Below are 18,539 nucleotides of genomic sequence, written 5' to 3'. Positions count from 1 at the left end.
TTGCATAGAATACTAAGCTATTAAAGTAAAATAGCCTAATAATTGTTGTCCATCCATCTTCATCCGCTTATCCGGGTCGGGTCGAGGTAGCAGCTCCAGCAGGGGACCCCAAACTTCCCTAATAATTGTTGGCATTCTATAAATCACGTTTTAATGTTACACATATACATGGCAGAGTGAATCCTTATTAACTGTATGTGGGTGGCTACCTTACCTATAGGCCAGTAAACAGTGGGGATTTATATTTGCTAATATGTTGGATTCATGTTAACTTTGTAATTTTTGAAAAAAACTTGAACAATTATTTGGATGACCCCCTAGGGGTCCCGGACCCCCTGTTGAAGATCCCTGATTTAAACAATTTGTATGTAGTACGGAATTGGCACAGCTCCAATCCTGAAAAGAGGTCTAGTTGTTAAAATAAACGCCTGTGTGAGTGAACCCCCTCGTGCAGCTGAAATAAGGTTTAACCCATTTCCATTGGTACTCTGACTCAACAGAGAAGGTGAGACGGAACTTACAAACGCAAAGGAAACAGGCTGCATTTCATTTTAAAAGGTCTACATGTTCATCACCTGTTCCTAATTTGTAATCTGTATGACTGATTAGTGTGTATTTAAACATTTATTGAGTAAATCTAGAACCCATTAAACCAAACAAGTTTCTCAGTTTAGTGGAAGCAGAACAGGAAGCTATGGAGCACAAGATTTTTTAATGATATTTATGAACAATTGAACTATGAATTGTAATGATTGGAAGCAGAGCTAAGACTCGATAGCCTTGGGGTCTACAGGTTGGAGGAGGCGACGAACAATCAACTCTCCTTTGCTGTTAATGTAGGTGTCACCCATGTCCTGTTCAGCAGGGAGTCCATAGGGCGTCCTCAGGGGCTGGATCCTGAATGAACCACGAAGAGACGATTGAGGGACAAGAAATTATACAAACAGTCTTTTTAAAACGTCCAGACAAATGCTTTAATGATTAGCAGAGGCTTGACAACCATTCATTTAAGGCAGATGTTACATTAATCTTACCTGACAAGATGCTTGACGAATTTCAGTTGGCTATTGACTGCAGGTGTATTTTTGTGAATTACAGGTACATGTGCCTAAATACACAACAAAGAGAAAACGGAGAGGAAAATCAGAGACTGTGTTCAGAGAGTGTTACAAGTTACAAATTGATTTTTGCCTGTAGAAGATGTTTTAATAAATGTTCCTTGGGCCTCTATAGTGGACAGATGCTACATCTGCTTGAGGTGATACAATCACAGCTAACTATTTTAGGGATCATCCCAAAGCAGTTTTTGTCAGTCTACAAGGCAGGGTTAAGCTATAGTGCGTAGTTTCTGTCTCCCTCATGAGGAATTCTAAATAATGACAACAACATTGACGTTGCAGCCACACGAAGCAAGCCTATGGCACCACCCCCACCCCTCCTCCACGGAGCTGCTTGTAGCCAAGGAGGACACGGAGGATAAAAAAAAAAAAAAAAACTCTTCAGAGGAGGTAATTATCTTCACTCGAGCTACTGTGCACGAAAGATGCCAGACTACACCATTTTCTAAACATAGCCATACTGAGAAATACAGAGAGTTTTGTTAAGCTTTGTATCAACTTATTTGGCAATGGCTTTTAAGTGTGACGGACGTGCAGTAATAAAAAATAGCTGCGCACTATAGCTTTAACGGCCACTGTGTATAACGCTTATTGAGGTGCTTATTTTCCAATCATAAAAATCACTGAACATACCAATTAACACATAAGTAGTCCTAAACAATACATGTTAATATCATATTTCCCAAATCTAATGTTAAATACTTTCTTGTTGAACGGAATAGCACAAGAGCTGTACCTTCTCAAGCCCAAGATGTTTCACCATCTCTTTCTCCCAGTACGGTCTGCGCATCGTACTTTTGACTCGTGTCACTATATGCAGTTTATGAGGTTGGTCTGGATCTCCCTCATATTTCTCATGTTCTTTTGACCTCTCTGCAAAAAGCTGCGAAGAAAAAAGGACGGATCATTTGAACAGAGCAAATGAGCCAAAGTGATGCTTTAATCATTTAGAAGTGCCGAACAAAGCATCATAACTAATCCAATCTACCAATATATATACTATGTAAGTACAATCTAAACTACTATCTTTAGTCAAATTTGGTTGGTTGACAAAATGTTGCAAATTCCTTCTCAAATAAGCAGTATATTAAATAACTAATGACATGCCTGGGGCTTTTGACTTCATTCTTACCTCTTTTGGGATTCTTGCTTTGGTAAATTTGCTGCGTGCAGACACAAACCATGGGCAAGGTGACAAAAGCGTAGCTTCTGACAGGAACTGTAAAACAGATTCAAATCAAAGAGGGGTAATTGGCATAGGCTAAAAGGCAGATTTGTTTTCTGATACAGGAGCACACAAATACAGCGTCCTGTAGGGTTGGAATGATATGACATGAGACAATAATACATTTGTTAACTGTCAGATTTTGCAAGCTCTACCGATACAAAATCGATTCATAGAATTCCAAAAATCGATTCATATTTTTTTTAATTGTATGTCTACTGCAATCACATTGAATTTTTTTTTTTTTTTCGAGAATCGTTTTTGAATCGAAAATCGATTTTGAATCCAATCTTGATCCTAAAAATCGATATCGAATACGGACATTTTCTGAATCGTGCACTGAACCCTTCAAATACAAATACAATTTGCTGGTTTACAAAAATAAAAAACAGGCTGAAGATGTAGCCCTATTACGTATTATTAGTGTCCTCTATTTACAATTTAATGACCTTAGAAACAATTTATCACAGATTATTTTGTGTGCAACTTTCAGCATAGCAGCAAGTTTTGTCAGCTTATTAGAGTTTGAAAATATATTGTAAAATGTTTTGTAAAAGCCAAACCGTTTACTATATATTTTAAGACAAAGCAGTGCAGTAAATTCTCACATTTAAATACAAATACCTCCACCGTATCGACATCGATTGTCCTAATTTAAAAATACAGAACACGTTATTTGATCCTGTCAGAATGGAACAGTTGAAACATTAAACAAATATTGTTCTTACCTTGACTGATAAAGAGCTCAAACCGTGACAGACACCCGACATGTTTTAATTATCCGTAGTTTTACTGTTAACTGGCCCCAGGTACAAAAAACTAGTCACGCACGCCAAGGTTACCTTTAACGTCCAGCCCTGCTAACCGCAAAATAAGCGCGTGGATCAAACGTAACTTAACGGTATGAATAAAAACACAAACGTAACTATATATACATCAAATTCACACGTACAACATTAATTCAAGAGCTGAAAAACAACTGCATCAGTAAGCATCATGACAGTTTAGTCTCCTCCATGGATGTATAAACCGGAAACATCGAGGGGTTACATTGAAACCGCGCCGATATGGCAAATGTTCCCAGAACAAAGTTCCTAGAACTATTTTTAAACTATATTTGAGATTTTATAAACGGTAAATGCACTATTTACATTTTATAATATATGATTAAAATATAGATGTTTTAAATGTATGTTTATGTTAACTGCACCCTTATAAGCATCGTGGACCATTATTCCACCATTACGTTTCTACGGAAAATATTTTTGTGGCGCACCTATGTAGCTATCAAGGTAGAAGGTGGTGCCACTTCTTTCAGTGACTTTCCTGACAGTAGATAAGAATGAATACTCTGTTGGTTTTATAGAAGCTCTAAAAAGACGAGGGATAGAGAGAATAATGACACAAAACCATGTGACAGGGATGGAGACATCCGCCATCTCCGTCCTTAAGCGGGCAGTGGAGCTCGATCACAGCGACCGCTTCCAGGAGTCTCTTGTCTGCTACCAGGAAGGCATCCAGCTGCTTATAGACGCGATGAAAGGTATACATATACACAGCAGAGGCCGCATAATGAGGTACGAACCGTAACTTCATTTTGTTTTCCTTCTTCTGTCAGCAGCTGTGAAAGATGACTCAAAGAGAGGCCACTACAGAGAGAAGATAAAGAGCTACATGGACAGAGCAGAGCAAATCAAAGCTCATGTGAACCAGATGAAAGAAGGTAATTAATACAACCACTAAAGGATGAATAACAAACCTGGCAAAGTCTGCATCTGCCCCTGCCACGGCTGGGTTAACCTGCTGTGGGTCCCCATTGACCCACTGAAATTACTTTTTTATTTTTTTGGTAAAAATGGTCTTATCTTGAAATATATGAACCATGTGCATTTGACACAAGGCTAAGTGGTGCATATACAAATTCAATGAATCATTGTCCAACAAACCAAGTAATTCACATGGCACAATTGAAAACTAAACATTTTAAGGGCCCTAAGTTTGCTTCTGTATTTGTTACCCACTCTTACTACTTCAGTGTGTGTGTGTGTGTGAGTGTGAGAGAGACCTCTTACTTCCATTTCTTGTCTCTTACTGTGCTACCTCTCCTGGCAGATGGGAAATACCATGAGCAGATTAGAATAGCTGAGGATGCTACTGGTTACAGCTACGAGTCTCTGTTCAAGCCATACATGAGCAGTTTACTCACAGAGGTCTGGGTACAAGACCCATACATACGACACACCCACCAAGTAAGATCTTAGTTTTCATCATTACTTTATTGTGCAGGTTTTTTCCTCTTTGTTTCAAGCTGGATTTGGCTTCTTTTATTTTGCTTTGTTCAAGGGCTGCTGCAACTACAAATTATTTTTTATTATCAATCAGTCTATACATTATGTTTTTAGTTACTTGATTAATAAAACAAAAATTGGTTTAACAACCAAGCACCCTCCCCTCAACAAAGAATAAAAAGACATGACCCTCCCCTATTTTCCTCCGGTGGTCCATTCCATAAATACCAAACGGTCCCTTATGTCCCGATACGATATTAAAGATGATTTTCTTTGACAGGACAGCTGAAGACATGAAAGGGGAGAGAGAGGGGGGAATGACATGCAGCAAAGGGCCGCAGGTCGGAGTCAAACCCGGGCCCGCTGCATCGAGGAGTAAACCTCTGTATATGCAAACAAACAGAACTGACCAACACATATATAATAAAAGATCGATACTTGGCGTCTGTGTATCGATACAGTATTGCCACGGAAAATATCGTGATACTATGCTGTATCGATTTTTTTCCCCCACCCCTAATGTTTATAGCTATTTTGGTCTTGACATATAACTGTACCAAACTCATTCTAACATGTCAAACAAACCCCTTTTCCCTCCTCTCCACTACAGTTGTACAACTTCCTGCGGTACTGTGAGATGCTGCTGAAAGCGCCCTGCAAGGTGAAAAAGATCCATCTCCTCACTTCACAGGATGAAGTAGGTTATTTAACTAATGAGGTCACACTATGTAGTGAATGCATGACAGCTGTAGCGGTCTCTTCTGTTCAGTTAGTTCTGTTGTTTTAATGCCATTCGTCCCGTTCTGCAGGCGGATAGTAGTCAGCAGAGCAGCGCTCTGGCTGAGCTGAAAGAGAGTCTCAGTGCTCAGGGAGTGACTCTGGCTCTGCAGTACTCCTCCACTATACATGACAGGGAGATCAGGTACAGCTGCAACTGACATATAAACAATTTCATACCAAAATACGACACTGTATAGCCTCAGAATTGTTTTCAAATGATGGAGTCTTCTTTTTAAAGAAATTCTTGCTTGAGTTTATAGGATTTACCTTTACATCAGCACTCCATTCTCTGTGACTGGGGCTTTATGTATGGCAGTAATCCAAAATGAATTGTGTTTTTAGGTTTGACAATGGTTGGATCATCAAGATAGGAAGAGGGCTGGATTACTTCAAGAGACCTAAAGTGAGACTTCATACTAATTAATATTCATCCTTCTCTATTGCTGCCATTGAATTACGGTGCTGAATGTCTGTGTATCAACATGTTGAGTTTTGGTTGTAAGAAGTGTTCCTTTTTATCTCCCAGGGCCGATTCTCTATTGGCTGTTGTGACTATGACCTCAGGCAGTGCCAAGAGACCAACGTAGACATTTTTCACACCAAACACACAAAAACACTATGAGATTCATAAAGCTTGAATCTTAATGTACTTACCTGCCCTCAAAACGCACAGACATGTTGTTGGATTTGCCTTAACATACAGGTGCATGTTGATCAGCCTTATACCAACTGTGTAACAAGCAGTTTTTATCAGGTTTTACAATGTGTTTTTTTATCACACTGGTATGTCTTTAATTCCAACCAACTGTATAATTTTGTATGGTTTCTTCAGTGTTGTCTGTAGTCAAACTGTGTCAAAGAGTCATTTTGGGTTCTTTTCTATTACTTTGTTTTAAACTTTTCTATTATTTGCTTTTTAGGATGCCATACTGCCATCTGGTGGAAAAAATAAATTAAAACATTCATAAATTATAATTAAAGTGCTTTTATAATATCATAAAATTTGTCTGTGTGTTATTATTCAATTTTAACCATGATTTGATCTTGTCCAGTTACTTTATATTCAGGGTCTCTCATGCTAATTAAAATAAAATAATAATAATAATAATAATAATAAAAAGGAGTTTTACAAGATTAATAACTAAGCCTGATTAGAACTATATTTAACTCCATGAAGTCTGATTTCGGTGTGTCTTGGTATACAAAGCTAACACACAAACTGTAGCAGATTAGAAAGTCAACCTACTATTTCCAGTTTTCAAAAGAATCTTAACTCAAGACCTATTTACTCGCCTGCTCCTGGGCTTTTGACCATATCACACGGTCTTCATCAGCAGATAGAGTTGGCTCAGTCAGTTGTCATGGAACGTATTAGGACGAACGGATGTCTAAACTTTGCATTATTCTGAGCACTATGGACTTCCTTGGCTTAATACAGTTGTGTTCAAAATAATAGCAGTCCAACATCACTAACCTCATAAATCAATTTTTTTGGTAGAAGTGATATTTCTACATAGCAAATAATTTACTAGTAAGTGTTGTAGAGTCATAGAAAACCAACAGACTCAACAGGCATGACATGCATGCTGCTCATTCTGTGTAATTGAATCTGTAATTGAAAGGGGCATGTTCAAAATGATAGCAGTGTTGTGTTCAATTAGTGAGGTGATTGATTCTGTGAAGAAACAGGTGTCAATTATGGACCATATTTAAGGAAGGAAGGAAGCAAATGTTGTGCATGCTGGTTATAGTGCATTTCACACTGAAATACTCAGCAACATGGGTCGTTCCAGACATTGCTCTAAGGACCAGCGGACTTTGATTTAAAAGTTGATTAGAGAGGGGAAAACATATAAAGAAGTGCAGAAAATTATAGGCTGCTCAGCCAAAATGATTTCAAATGCCTTGAAATGGCATCCAAAGCCTGAATGACGTGGGAAAAAACGGTCAACTACCGTTCGAATGGATCGAAGAATAGCCAAAATGGCAAAGGCTCAACCAATGATCAGCTCCAGGAAAATCAAAGAAGACTTAAAGTTACCTGTGAGTACTGTTACGATCAGAAGAAGGCTGTGTGAGGCAAAGCTATCAGCTAGAAGCCCCCGCAAAGTCCCATTGCTGAAAAAAAGACACGTACTGAATAGGTTGAAATTTGCCAAAGGACACATTGACTGGCCAAAGGAGAAATGGGGCAACATTCTGTGGACTGATGAGAGCAAAATTGTTCTTTTTGGGTCTATGGGCCGCAGAGAGTTTGTCCGACGACCCCCACACACTGAATTCAAGCCACAGTACACTGTGAAGACAGTAAAGCATGGTGGTGCAAAAATCATGTTATGGGGATGTTTCTCATACTGTGGTGTTGGGCCTATTTATCGCATACCAGGGATCATGTTGTCTTATCCTGAAGAGGAACTGCCTTTGAAATGGGTCTTTCAACAAGACAATGACCCAAAACACACCAGTAAGCGAGCAAAGTCTTGGTTCCAGATGAACAAGATTAATGTTATGGAGTGGCCAGCCCAATCCCCAGACCTCAATCCCACAGAAAACTTGTGGGGTGACATCAAAAATGCTGTTTCTGAGGCAAAACCCAGTAATGCAGAGGAATTGTGGAATGTAGTTCAATCGTCCTGGGCTGGAATACCTGTTCACAGGTGCCAGAAGTTGGTCGACTCCATGCAACACAGATGTGAAGCACTTCTCAGAAATAATGGTTATGCAACTAAATATTAGTGCAGTGATTCAAAGTAAAGCAAACCCTTGAGACATTTTTCAGTTTGTAAAGAAAAATGCAAATACTGCTATTTTTTTGAACAGCCTAATATTCCTTTTTTCTTCACTTTCTGTAAAGGTATAACACAAACTTGATCAACTTTTGGTCATGTTTTGATTTGGAATTGAATGTGCAGTGTTCCCAATGCATTGATATTATGGAATTAAAAGCTATTCTAAAGATTTTGAGCATTATTCACTTTTTTTTAAACACACTGCTATTATTCTAGACACAACTGTAGCTATTTCCAAGGATGAACTGTATTGCTTAGTCATTCAAATAGCATCACATCATTAACCATTATTTCAAATTGCTTGAAATGTGCAACGCCACAAAACCTTACTGTAGCGGCAGCTTTATCAGATTGGCCTGATATTAAAAAACATGTTTTATTCTCCTTTACACAACAATCTCAACTGCTGCTGGATGTAGGCACACTGTAAAGGATTAAAACTCATATTTAGCCAACTCCAATATGAGTCTAGTTTTATGTAGGCTAATTTAATGACACATATTTCCCCTATAAAAAAAGTATCTCCCTCATTCAATTTTCATGGGGAACAGTTTGTTTGAATGAATGGAAACCTGCATGACTTCAAACAGCGCCGTGATCGGATTATCTATCGCCCTTAATCTCGATGTGTACCGTCCTCATCTGGGCTCTGAGGGGAAGAAATATAATCCATCAGGGAACCACATGAATCAGAGATGACCATAACTGTAACACACATCGCTGCCTTTGTTTTCTAAGAGCAGACAATGAGCATCCTCGAGTACAAAAGGCTGACGTGCGAGAAGCAGTGCAAGTGTATTTCAATAGGCCTATGTGCAAACAGCTTTCACATACTGAAGTATTACAGCTGTAATCACATTCTAAGATAAAATAAACATACATGTTGTCCCATATATAAAACCATGAATAAAACCACATCCAAGACTCTTATGTCACTGTGTTCTGTAAACATGCTGTTGGTTGCATGTAAACCAGATGTCACTGGCTGGGTTTATATTCTGGTGCAAGAGATAAGGATTTGTGTGATGAGGAGCCTCATCACAGAAGCTGCTCGGCCACACACTTAGACATAAAAACATATGGATGCAAATGTTTGCCTTTCTCTTCCTGCTGCCCTCCCTCTCACTGATTGTAGCCCAGTGGCCTAGATAGTGCTCCCATCTCTCAGTGTTATCTTGTATGAATGTGTAGACAATTGGATTCACCGTTAAAACACATTGATTATAAAATGTATGTGTGGGATAGCTTTGTCTCTTACCAGTATTACTGAAAGATTCACTTTTTGTTGTTTTTAGGTTATTTTTTGACTTTAGACAATTTACAGCTGAGATATAGTTGAAACATGCAACAAAGGTCCATTTTTATGCATTCAAAAAGAGCAGTATGGACACTCATACAGTACACTACATACATTACGTTCATATATTTCTAAAAACAAACATCTGGGTTGGTGTGTGTGTGTTTTTTTCAATTTTTAAGTTTTTGTTGAAAAGAAACACACACACACACACACACACACACACACACACACACACACTCCCCTCTGTGATCTCCTGGGGGTGTAGCAACCCGGTGTAATGTGTAAACAGTCCTATGAGCCGTAATTCCTGCAGCCTGCCCTCTTTCCAACTGAAGCTTTATTTTTTTTTTTCCTCTACTCTCATTTCTGGGCCTAAAATCAGGTTAGCGTTTTATAAGGAGCTTAGCGCAGAGGGCCACAGTGTGCCACTAATGTAATGGAGTATATTTCTCTCTCTCTCTCTCTCTCTCTCTCTCTCTCTCTCTCTCTCTCTCTCGCTCTTATTCTCTTCTGTCCTCTTTTCTCTTTGTGCATTTGCTTACCCTGTCATGGAGTGTCCTTCTCTCGCTCTCTTTCTCTTTCTCCCTGCATGTTTTTCTCTCTCCTTCCACTTCCCTCGCTCCCTTCCCTCTGCATCTTCCTCCGTCTGCAGATTTGGACGACTCAAGCCTGAGGTTTAAACATAACGACAGTGACACAGCTGAGACAAGACAACTCGGCCCAGAGAGGAGGACAAAGAGGAGGAAGAGAAGCAAAGCCGCTGCTATTAGGCGTTGGGTAAGTTTACTCAATTTTGCCCTAAACGGTGTGTGAATGTGTGTTTTAACATAGAGAAGGAAGAGTATACAGTACCTGGCATGGGAATTTTATGATCAAGCTGTTGTGTGGATTATGGTACTGTGAAATCACAAGGATCTCTCTGCAATGTCAGTAATCCACTTGATTATCCGCTGTTTTGGTTTGGGGCTATAGCTTGGCTCACTGGATGATAAAACTCTGAGATATGGCCTGATTCATTTGCACTTTAGTTTCATTCAGTGTTCTGGTGGAAAACCCACACATGTTAAAATGTATTTGGGCAAGAGGTTCAAATGTTGTGTAAGTCACAACCAATTTTTTGTGTCAGTGTCCTAGGTTATTCATACCGTTACATCCTTTCTTAATAGGGCGTGCTTGTATTCTGAGGGCAGGCTGGGTGATATGAGAGGTGCAGTGTGGACTTTGCATGTTTATTCATAACCTGCCCCATCTTGTCTTATCAGACACAGATGCTGTACAGGATCATGCTCTATTAAAAGTTCCTCGGCTACTCGAGTAGCTGATCAGTACAGTTGAAAACTACATGACTGGCAGGGTACAAAAGGAAGTCTGTAAAAATGAACGAAAAATGAAAACACGCACCTTGCACTGAATCTTGCACCCAGTAACATATCAACCCAAATCTGGATGTTTGTCAGACAAAGTGTTGCATAAGTAAAGCTGTCTGAGAGCAAGATTTTAGCTTTTGCTGTGTTCACAAAATATTATCCAGGCTGCACTGCTTTGTGACAGCGTGATATTTATGTGTACTCCTTCTAGAGCAATGCCATATTTAAAATACCAATACCTCCTCTATAACCTACATAGTGTGTTTTTATTCTTGATGACACTGCATTTAATGTGTTTTTAATGGTCCTTTTAATAGTAAAAGCTTCTTTGATTATATATTGTTGACCATAAAGGCTCCTCAGCACGCCCTGCCTAGCTACAGTAAAGGTTTGTACCGTTCCTGATATGCCAATAAACCTTTGAACCTCAAGTCCAGAGTCACACCTTCAAGCTATCACACCAGTGCATTAAGTGCATATACGTGCCTGCCAGAAAACAAACCATTGGCGGATTCACACCACGTTAGATGCCCTCTAGCACGTGACAACAGCCTCCAAAAACTGTATGCCTGAGGTTTTTGTCACAGTTGTTTCTCATTATCGGTGCCTTTCTTTACACACTTTCCTGTCGTCTGTTCTGCACTTCTTTCATTGATCAGACCGATGGAGTCTTTCTCTAGAGATACAGATGGAAGCACCGAGGACATTCCAGGTGAGATTATCTGTCATGAAGTTTTACATAAGAGTGTTATCGTGAAGAGGAAGCAAGTCTTTGACAATCATTAGCAATCAGAATAAAGGTCAGCATAACACTGAAACATGTGACTACTAGCACACATCAGGGACCATTTATTGTCAGTGTGTCTGATGTAACAGTTAAAACAGAGAATATAAAAAAAAAAAGACTGTTAGTTTGGCGCATGTGTGTGTGAGCTGCTGTGACCTGAATCAGTCTCTTTTTTCAATCTCTGTCAGGACGTAAAAAGTCCAAACTGAAGGCTCTGAAAACTCGTCTCTTCGGGAGGAGTAAGAGAGGAGGGGGAGAGGTAGACGCCAAACTCAGCCAATCAGCCAGTGATATTACTGCAGGAAAAGGACTCGGATCAAATGAAGATTTGGCGTGAGTGTCTATATGGTCTTGTAAATGTTTGCTTTACAGCTCCATTTCTGTCCTGATTTCCAGTCTATGCCTTTACAACTCTTCTGTTCTTCCACTCTGGCTTCCATAGTTGCTCCCAGGGGATGATGGGATCACGGGCATTGTCCCATGACAGCATCTTTCTGGCTGATCTGGTCCTGACAGACACTGAACCAGCCAGGGTCTTATCCCAGGAGAACGTTCACAGCAAGATCAAAGCTCTGCAGGTATAGTCTTTTATGCTAGGCATTTTGTTGGGCCTTTACAAATGTACTTATTTAAAAAAAAAAAAAAACTGTGCCTCTGGTATCACAGATTAAACTTCAGCAACAGAAGTTGCATTTGGGGCCGCCGCCTCTCGTTCTGCCAATCAGACGTCCAGAGGATCTGGGAAGCCGCTCTGAGTATGACAGCCTTGCCCACAGCCCTCCTGAAATCTCAGGAGCCCTAAGCAAGGTGATTTATTATCCCACTTAAGTGACACATGGTCAGTTATCTGCTTATTTGATCAGTCCACGTGCAGTTTAGGAGTATTTGAGGGTGCGTTATGATTTTCAGAGTTCCTCCTGAGTGGATTTATCAATCAGACTCTATTACTCTTTACTTTTCACCAACCATTTTGGCTCTACTCCATCCAACTGCCACACTGTCACCAGGAGCTATAGCCATTTTAGTTTAGCAGTGAGTGGTAGGAAGTAAAGCGTAGAAGCGAGTAGCATACTCCCAGTGTGTAGCAACATTCATGCAAACATCTTGCCTATGCCTGCTTAGCAGTGCAGTAAGTACAATACTCGTGTGAATGTATCCATGTGTGTTTCTTTGTGTGAATTTATGTTTCTTCTATGTCGTAATGCAAACCCAACACACTGCAAGGAGAGCATCACTCTAAATTCTGGACTTTTTGACAATCCTAAATTCTTGAGATTCAAGTCTGAGATTAGGATTTGTTTAGTTTAATGCAATGGCTAAAGGATAAGGCTTGGGATATTCTTTATTTTTCTTATTGTCAACAAACTCCATGAAAAGGTTGCTGCTTCAGTCCATCTCTCAATACTGTCTGACTTCCTTGTCTGAGACACTCAGCCCCAAACAAACTTATTTATTCCTACTTAAGGTGCAAATCTTAATACCTAAACAGCTGGGCACTGCAATTTCTTTTGCAAACATTGCTAAATAGTAAATAGTGCATTTGTCAGGGACTATTTTTAGACATAGATTAATGTAGTGAGTATTTACGGCAGCAGGACGGTGTATGTGGGATTGACTCAAAATAAACTAGAGTACCCATGTTCACCATAATGAAGCAACCTAACGGTGTGCTGTGTTTATAGCTTTTGGTCTTTTCAGGAGATCGGTTTACAATAATAAAAAAAAAAGTAGAATATAGCCAGCCTTAATAGATATAGTCAGATGCGGTCAGCTTGGTGTTAGGTTTTGGGAATAAATACAATCAATAAAGGTATGTGTTTTCATGTTCACTTTGCTTTTGCAGTGTTATACTGTATTATGACTTTCCTTCCTTTTCAGACCCCATCCCAGCCATCCTCTCGTCCGCTCTCACCCATCCCCAAACCTGCACCAACCAAATCTATGCCCCTGACTCCATCTCTCCCTTTGCCTCTTTCTGTCTCCTCCCATTCCTCTTCTTCTGCTGTGGAGCCCCCGATAGACTTCAGCTCTCCAGCCCACTTCACCCCCTGCCTGGATACCTCTGCTGCACGCCACCGGATGTCTGTCAAGCCCAGAAACCAGAGGACCAACACCAAGAAGACACTTGCTGCAGTGAGTAAACATGTTTTCACCTTTATATATTGTTAATGAAGACAAACACACCCTTCATGCACCTCCCCTTACTTTTTTTTTTTTTTTACAGAATCACTCTAAATCTCACTTACACACCCTTAACAACACCAACAACCCTGAGTCTGTAAGAGAAGAAGTGTGGCGGCGGCGGCAGCTTAGTACTGAAGAGGAGGTGACATTGGAAACAGAACAAGAAGGGGCCATCACTCCTTTTATGTCTCAGCGTCTTCCTTCAAAATCCCCAGAGGTGGCACCAATCATATCAGAGGCAGCATCCAAATCATCCGGCCTAACATTTTCCCAACAGGACCAAGCTCTTCTTGGGACATTGCCCTCCATACCCTCCCAGGTACTTAGAGTTAAGCCTCACAGACCAGCGGATGTAATGCCAAGAGAACGCCCACACTCATCTTTTATACAGTCAGAACTGAAGGACAACAGAGAGGATTTTGAAATACAATTAATGTCCCATGACAAGAGAAATACTCTCAACAAGGCTGAAGTCTCCTCTGACCAACACTCCACTCCCTTCAGCTCAGTTCACCAGCAGGTTCAAGGCAAGACAGAAAGCACAAAAGGAATAAAGAGACCCACCCCAGGATCTGGGTCTTTCCATTTCGCCAACACCACTGCCAAAAACCAGGATGGAGAAAGACCCCGATCATGCAGTTTTGTGGGAGTGCTGGGAAACACTGAAGCCAGGCACAAGACAGTCGGGGGAACAAAGGATAAATGCTTTTCAAGCATGAGGGAAAAGGAAGAACTGAGAGGGGCCCCTTTTACTGTGGGAAGACTTAGACAAGAGGAAGCGCCACACAAAAGTTTAGTTTCTCCATGGGACAGGAGGGACAGCCTCAAAAACATGGAATCAGTGACGACACCATCTAAAAATGTGAGCGCAGATACAGGCGCTGCAGAGGTGGAGGAGAACAGCCAGGAGGTGGTGGAGGAGGCGGCGGAAGCACAGGAGGTCGAGGAGGAGGAAGGAAAGAAAGCGTTTGGTGTTAAACTGCGCTCCACATCTCTGTCGATGAGATTTCGGTCTGATACCTCTTCTAATCGTAACTCAAAGCCACCAGTGTATGAGGAGCAATGTGACAAACAAAAAAGACTGGAAATAAGAGACCTCCGACTGACAGGTAAGTCTCTGAAAAATATAAGTAATTTCACCATGTAGAAGATGTTTAATCTCAGGTTCACCTAAAAAAGATTATTTCTTTTATGTGCAAACCTATTTTCAGTTCCCTATAGGGTTAAACATTGCACACATGCGCACTATGAATTGCACATAGTAAATAATCACTCTGGAGTAATACAATTTGTACTGACCACAGGGGACCTTTGCACTTACTTACATACCACTCAGGCTAACTTTAACAGAGCTGCCAAGTGTGTCTAACTGAACTGTGTCACTCCTTAGATCCAACCCCATCGGGCTTCTCCCTTCCAGTTAAGCATAACCCGCCATCTACCAGCAATCCTCACATCATGGCGACAGAAGTCCAAACAACATCCTCAAACCTCAAAGAAGTTGAAACTGCCATCACAGCGCCCCAGGAGTCCCAGGCTGCCCCCCAAACATCCTCATCTGAGGTGTCCTGGATGAGCTTGGCAATGGAAAAGACCAGAAGCCTTCAGCACCTTTTTACTAGTAGACTTCCCAGAGATTTTACAGGGGTGCAGACAGCGGCTCGACCACAAGTCCAAATGGAGACACTGACCGGAGCACAAGTACAGACACAGACTGTAAAAATACAACAAAGTACAACATCACCAGAGGCTGCATGTCAACAATCAACGGATGCACTCAAAGCAGAAACAGTGCAAAATAGAAGTCAAGCACAGACTGTCAAACCATCGCTAATGCAACAGAAGACGCCTCCTCTTCACTCAAACACCTCCAGAGAACCACAATCATTAAAACAAATCAGTGAACCTCAGTCTGCCTCACATTCTGCATCTCATCCAGCTGTACAGACCAACCCATGGACAACCCAGTCTCCCTTGCACTCCTCTACACAATCAGAAACCTCATCTCAGTTTACACAAGGGAGTGTCACACAGTCTCTTGCACAATCTTACTTATCATCGGGCCAGCAGCAACTCGCCTGGAGCAATCGAGGTCTTCATCCCTCCAACCAGCTCAAATCAACAACCTCAGTTTCTACCACCTCATCAGCCACAGCTCCTCCTCCAGTTTCTGCCTTTGGAAGAGGGGAAAGAGAAGCCACTGTGCAGGAAAAAGAGGGAGCATCACAGTCAGGAAGACAGGCCGGTTGGGCCGGGTCAGTAAGCGAAAAGGCTGCTTTTTTGGAGAAACGGGCAGAGTGGACCACTCCGTCTGGAACCAAGGGGGTTTGTGGTACTTCTTTGTAACTGTCTTTCACACCGCGCTTGACTGTAAATCAATTCAAGGATAAGGCTGGTGATATTCTATATTTTTTGTTACTATCAACAAAATAACCAAGAGAGCTATAGTCTGTCTCTCAATACTTTGACTTTCATACCCTGTCTAAGGCCATCGGCATAATTTCATGTTTGAAAAAGGCTCAGCAATCTCTTAAAACAGCTTGGCACTGTAGTTTTTAGCAAACATTAACCAAACAAAACATGTCTAGCTTTGGTGCACTAGTGAGTATTTACAATATACGACATTGCGTGGAGTTAACTCAAAATAAACTACAGTGCCCTTATTCATCCTAGAAGGAATATGTCAATGTTGTGACTCATTTCTGTTTTTTTAATAGTTGTTGGACAACAAGGTCTTTGATAGTCAGATTAATTCCTTGTTGGTTTTGGTCTTTTCATGAGGTTTGGTGACAATTATTGAAATATAGAATATCATTAGATTTATTCTTTAACAGCTATTGTTTTAAACTGAAACGTTATCCAGAGCATATCATCTAACTCGGTTTTTCTCAGGTGGAATTAAGGAAAGCTCAAACAGAGGTGCAGACATCAGGTGAATCCCCTGCTTCAGTCAAAACCATGCCTCTAAACAAAGACATAAAACCAGAGGGAAGACAAGGGGTAAAACCTGCAGGTGTGTTGACACACATTAATTGCAACTGTTGAAATACTTAATAGTAATTAGTGTCTCCATGTGCACCAACGTGACAGTTTTTTCTTTCAGAATCAAGTCCCACCAAAGTTCCAGACAGACCTCGTGAGGACAAATGGCTGCGTAAAAATGTGGGGTCATCGCCCTCATCGTCACCTACAATGCCATCAGTGTTGCAGTCCATGTCTGACAGCAGCCAGCCGTCCTGGATGGAGCTGGCAAAAAGAAAGTCAATGGCCTGGAGTGATAAGTCCATGGACTGAGGGAAAACAGACAGACAGACAGACAAATTATGTTTTTTTTTGTTGAGTCTGTCAGAAAGATTTTGATTAAGCTCTGTTGAGGCTGTTGTGTTTGTGTATTGAATTGTATTCAATTCTATCAAGTGTTAATGTTATATTGAGAGACAGAGAGTATATATTGAAAATGTCCAGGTTTATTATAATCGCTCCACCACAAACGTAAAGATAAATGATGAAGATGAATAATGTTTTATGTGATTCAGCATGTCACTGCTGTTAATAGTTTGTTAAATAATAAAATGTCCATTGCTATGTTTTTGAGTGTCTAAATGTACGACGGCTAAGGAGAAGATATCAAATGACTAAATTAAAATATACAGATATTAACTCCCAAGAAAAACACACTCCCTCAACATCCGAAAAGATCTGTCAAAAACGTTTACTAAAATAATGTTAACTACTTGTGATGAGGCAATAAAGAGTGAATGTGGAACAGAACCAGAATCCTAATATAATTGTAGCATTTTTCCAAGATATATGTGGAGTGTGGACCACATACATGATTAAAGTAAGTGCAAGAACTTCTGAGCCTGATAGATTTTCCCTGGGTAAATGTAGCAGGGATGTACCAGTATGTCATGATGGGACATCCAGTTACTTGGCCTACAGCACCCTCCTGCATGCCTAATCTAGACCCTGCCCTGAGCTGTACATCATCACTATGAAAAGGGATCATTGCTGGTCCTCTTGCCTGGAACTAAGGTCTAAATGCTAGATTACACTGCATATCATTAATATAGTTTTTAAACCAGAGCATGCATTGAACACATACCAATACTTAATTGTCTGGGTGCATATTCTGCAACTACATGCATGGCATTAGCTTTGCTGAATCTTTCTTATACATTTAGATCAGGGTGGTTAATATTAAAATACACTGAGTAAGTAAAATAGAAGGATTTTCCGATACCTAAAGAAATAAGTCAGAGTAAATGTTTGCTTTTGCTGTCCCTTTAATCATCTTGTAACTCCTCACATTTATCTTTGGACCCCCTGGAGGGTCCTGACCCTCAGATTAGGAACCACTGGTTATCCTATTAATACATAAAATCATCATAAGTGCTGTACCTAAAAACTTAATCTGCAGAATATAGCATAGTTGTTAATATGAGTGAATACAAATTTCAAAAATGTCACTCTAAGTTCTAATATAATATGTAAATGCATAAGTAGCTTTAAGTAGCTACCTCAAATTTGTACTTGAGTAAATGTACGTTTACTTTCCACCAAAAACGTTACGGCTTTTCAGTGTATAAATCAGCAAGTTTTTCTATTATTCTGATTAATTATAAAACCAATGCCCCTGGTTTGTCAGTAGGGGTCGCTGTAAAACTGCTTTCTGTTGAAAGACCTCCTCGTGTTACGAAA

The 18,539-nt window shown here is 40.4% G+C and overlaps 3 protein-coding genes across 5 annotated transcripts; 2 read left to right on the top strand and 1 right to left on the bottom strand.

Annotated features, from left to right (window-relative positions):
• Positions 1–693: 693 nt before the first annotated feature.
• mrpl30 (mitochondrial ribosomal protein L30) lies at positions 694–3,391 on the bottom strand. The gene is made up of 5 exons (XM_078262200.1): positions 3,072–3,391; positions 2,251–2,337; positions 1,855–2,001; positions 1,035–1,108; positions 694–897 (listed from the first exon to the last, which is right to left on the bottom strand). Exons 1-5 carry the CDS (start codon positions 3,111–3,113, stop codon positions 765–767), a joined length of 483 nt encoding a protein of 160 aa, XP_078118326.1. The 5' UTR covers positions 3,114–3,391; the 3' UTR covers positions 694–764.
• Positions 3,392–3,605: 214 nt separating this feature from the next.
• Positions 3,606–6,413, top strand: mitd1 (MIT, microtubule interacting and transport, domain containing 1). Of its 2 annotated transcripts, none has more exons than XM_078262199.1 (7): positions 3,606–3,886; positions 3,965–4,066; positions 4,456–4,592; positions 5,242–5,328; positions 5,441–5,553; positions 5,754–5,814; positions 5,938–6,413. In XM_078262199.1, the coding sequence occupies exons 1-7, from the start codon at positions 3,742–3,744 to the stop codon at positions 6,031–6,033; spliced, it is 741 nt and encodes a 246-aa protein (XP_078118325.1). In that variant the 5' UTR covers positions 3,606–3,741; the 3' UTR covers positions 6,034–6,413. The 2 variants fall into 2 exon arrangements, with proteins under 2 accessions (XP_078118325.1, XP_078118324.1); XM_078262198.1 differs by having other exon boundaries at positions 3,962–4,066.
• A 3,459-nt stretch (positions 6,414–9,872) lies between these two features.
• cracdla (cracd like a) lies at positions 9,873–17,423 on the top strand. 2 transcript variants are annotated; one of them, XR_013502682.1, is made up of 10 exons: positions 9,873–10,277; positions 11,527–11,579; positions 11,843–11,987; positions 12,097–12,232; positions 12,321–12,461; positions 13,533–13,787; positions 13,879–14,947; positions 15,229–16,170; positions 16,731–16,851; positions 16,942–17,029. XR_013502682.1 is itself a non-coding variant. In XM_078262196.1 (10 exons), exons 2-10 carry the CDS (start codon positions 11,531–11,533, stop codon positions 17,130–17,132), a joined length of 3,042 nt encoding a protein of 1,013 aa, XP_078118322.1. In that variant the 5' UTR covers positions 9,877–10,277; positions 11,527–11,530; the 3' UTR covers positions 17,133–17,423. The 2 variants fall into 2 exon arrangements, 1 of the variants encoding a protein (XP_078118322.1); XM_078262196.1 differs by having other exon boundaries at positions 9,877–10,277; positions 15,229–16,163; positions 16,942–17,423.
• Positions 17,424–18,539: the final 1,116 nt, after the last annotated feature.

This window comes from Sander vitreus, chromosome 11 (assembly GCF_031162955.1).
Source record: "Sander vitreus isolate 19-12246 chromosome 11, sanVit1, whole genome shotgun sequence".
Taxonomy (NCBI): domain Eukaryota; kingdom Metazoa; phylum Chordata; class Actinopteri; order Perciformes; family Percidae; genus Sander; species Sander vitreus.
The sequence above is the reverse complement of the archived record's forward strand: the minus strand, read 5'-3'. Positions and strand labels throughout refer to the sequence as shown.

Excerpts from the sequence above, each read along its gene's own strand:
- mrpl30 (XM_078262200.1), bottom strand. The coding sequence starts at position 3,113 with ATGTCGGGTGTCTGTCACGGTTTGAGCTCTTTATCAGTCAAG. Across the intron at positions 1,109-1,854 it reads AACATCTTGGGCTTGAGAAG|GCACATGTACCTGTAATTCA; the intron begins GTACAGCTCTTG and ends TTGTGTATTTAG. Across the intron at positions 898-1,034 it reads TTCGTCAAGCATCTTGTCAG|GATCCAGCCCCTGAGGACGC; the intron begins GTAAGATTAATG and ends TGGTTCATTCAG.
- cracdla (XM_078262196.1), top strand. The coding sequence starts at position 11,531 with ATGGAGTCTTTCTCTAGAGATACAGATGGAAGCACCGAGGACATTCCA. Across the intron at positions 11,580-11,842 it reads AAGCACCGAGGACATTCCAG|GACGTAAAAAGTCCAAACTG; the intron begins GTGAGATTATCT and ends AATCTCTGTCAG. Across the intron at positions 12,462-13,532 it reads TCTCAGGAGCCCTAAGCAAG|ACCCCATCCCAGCCATCCTC; the intron begins GTGATTTATTAT and ends CTTCCTTTTCAG.
- mitd1 (XM_078262198.1), top strand. The coding sequence starts at position 3,742 with ATGACACAAAACCATGTGACAGGGATGGAGACATCCGCCATCTCCGTC. Across the intron at positions 3,887-3,961 it reads GCTTATAGACGCGATGAAAG|CAGCTGTGAAAGATGACTCA; the intron begins GTATACATATAC and ends TTCTTCTGTCAG. Across the intron at positions 4,067-4,455 it reads TGTGAACCAGATGAAAGAAG|ATGGGAAATACCATGAGCAG; the intron begins GTAATTAATACA and ends CTCTCCTGGCAG.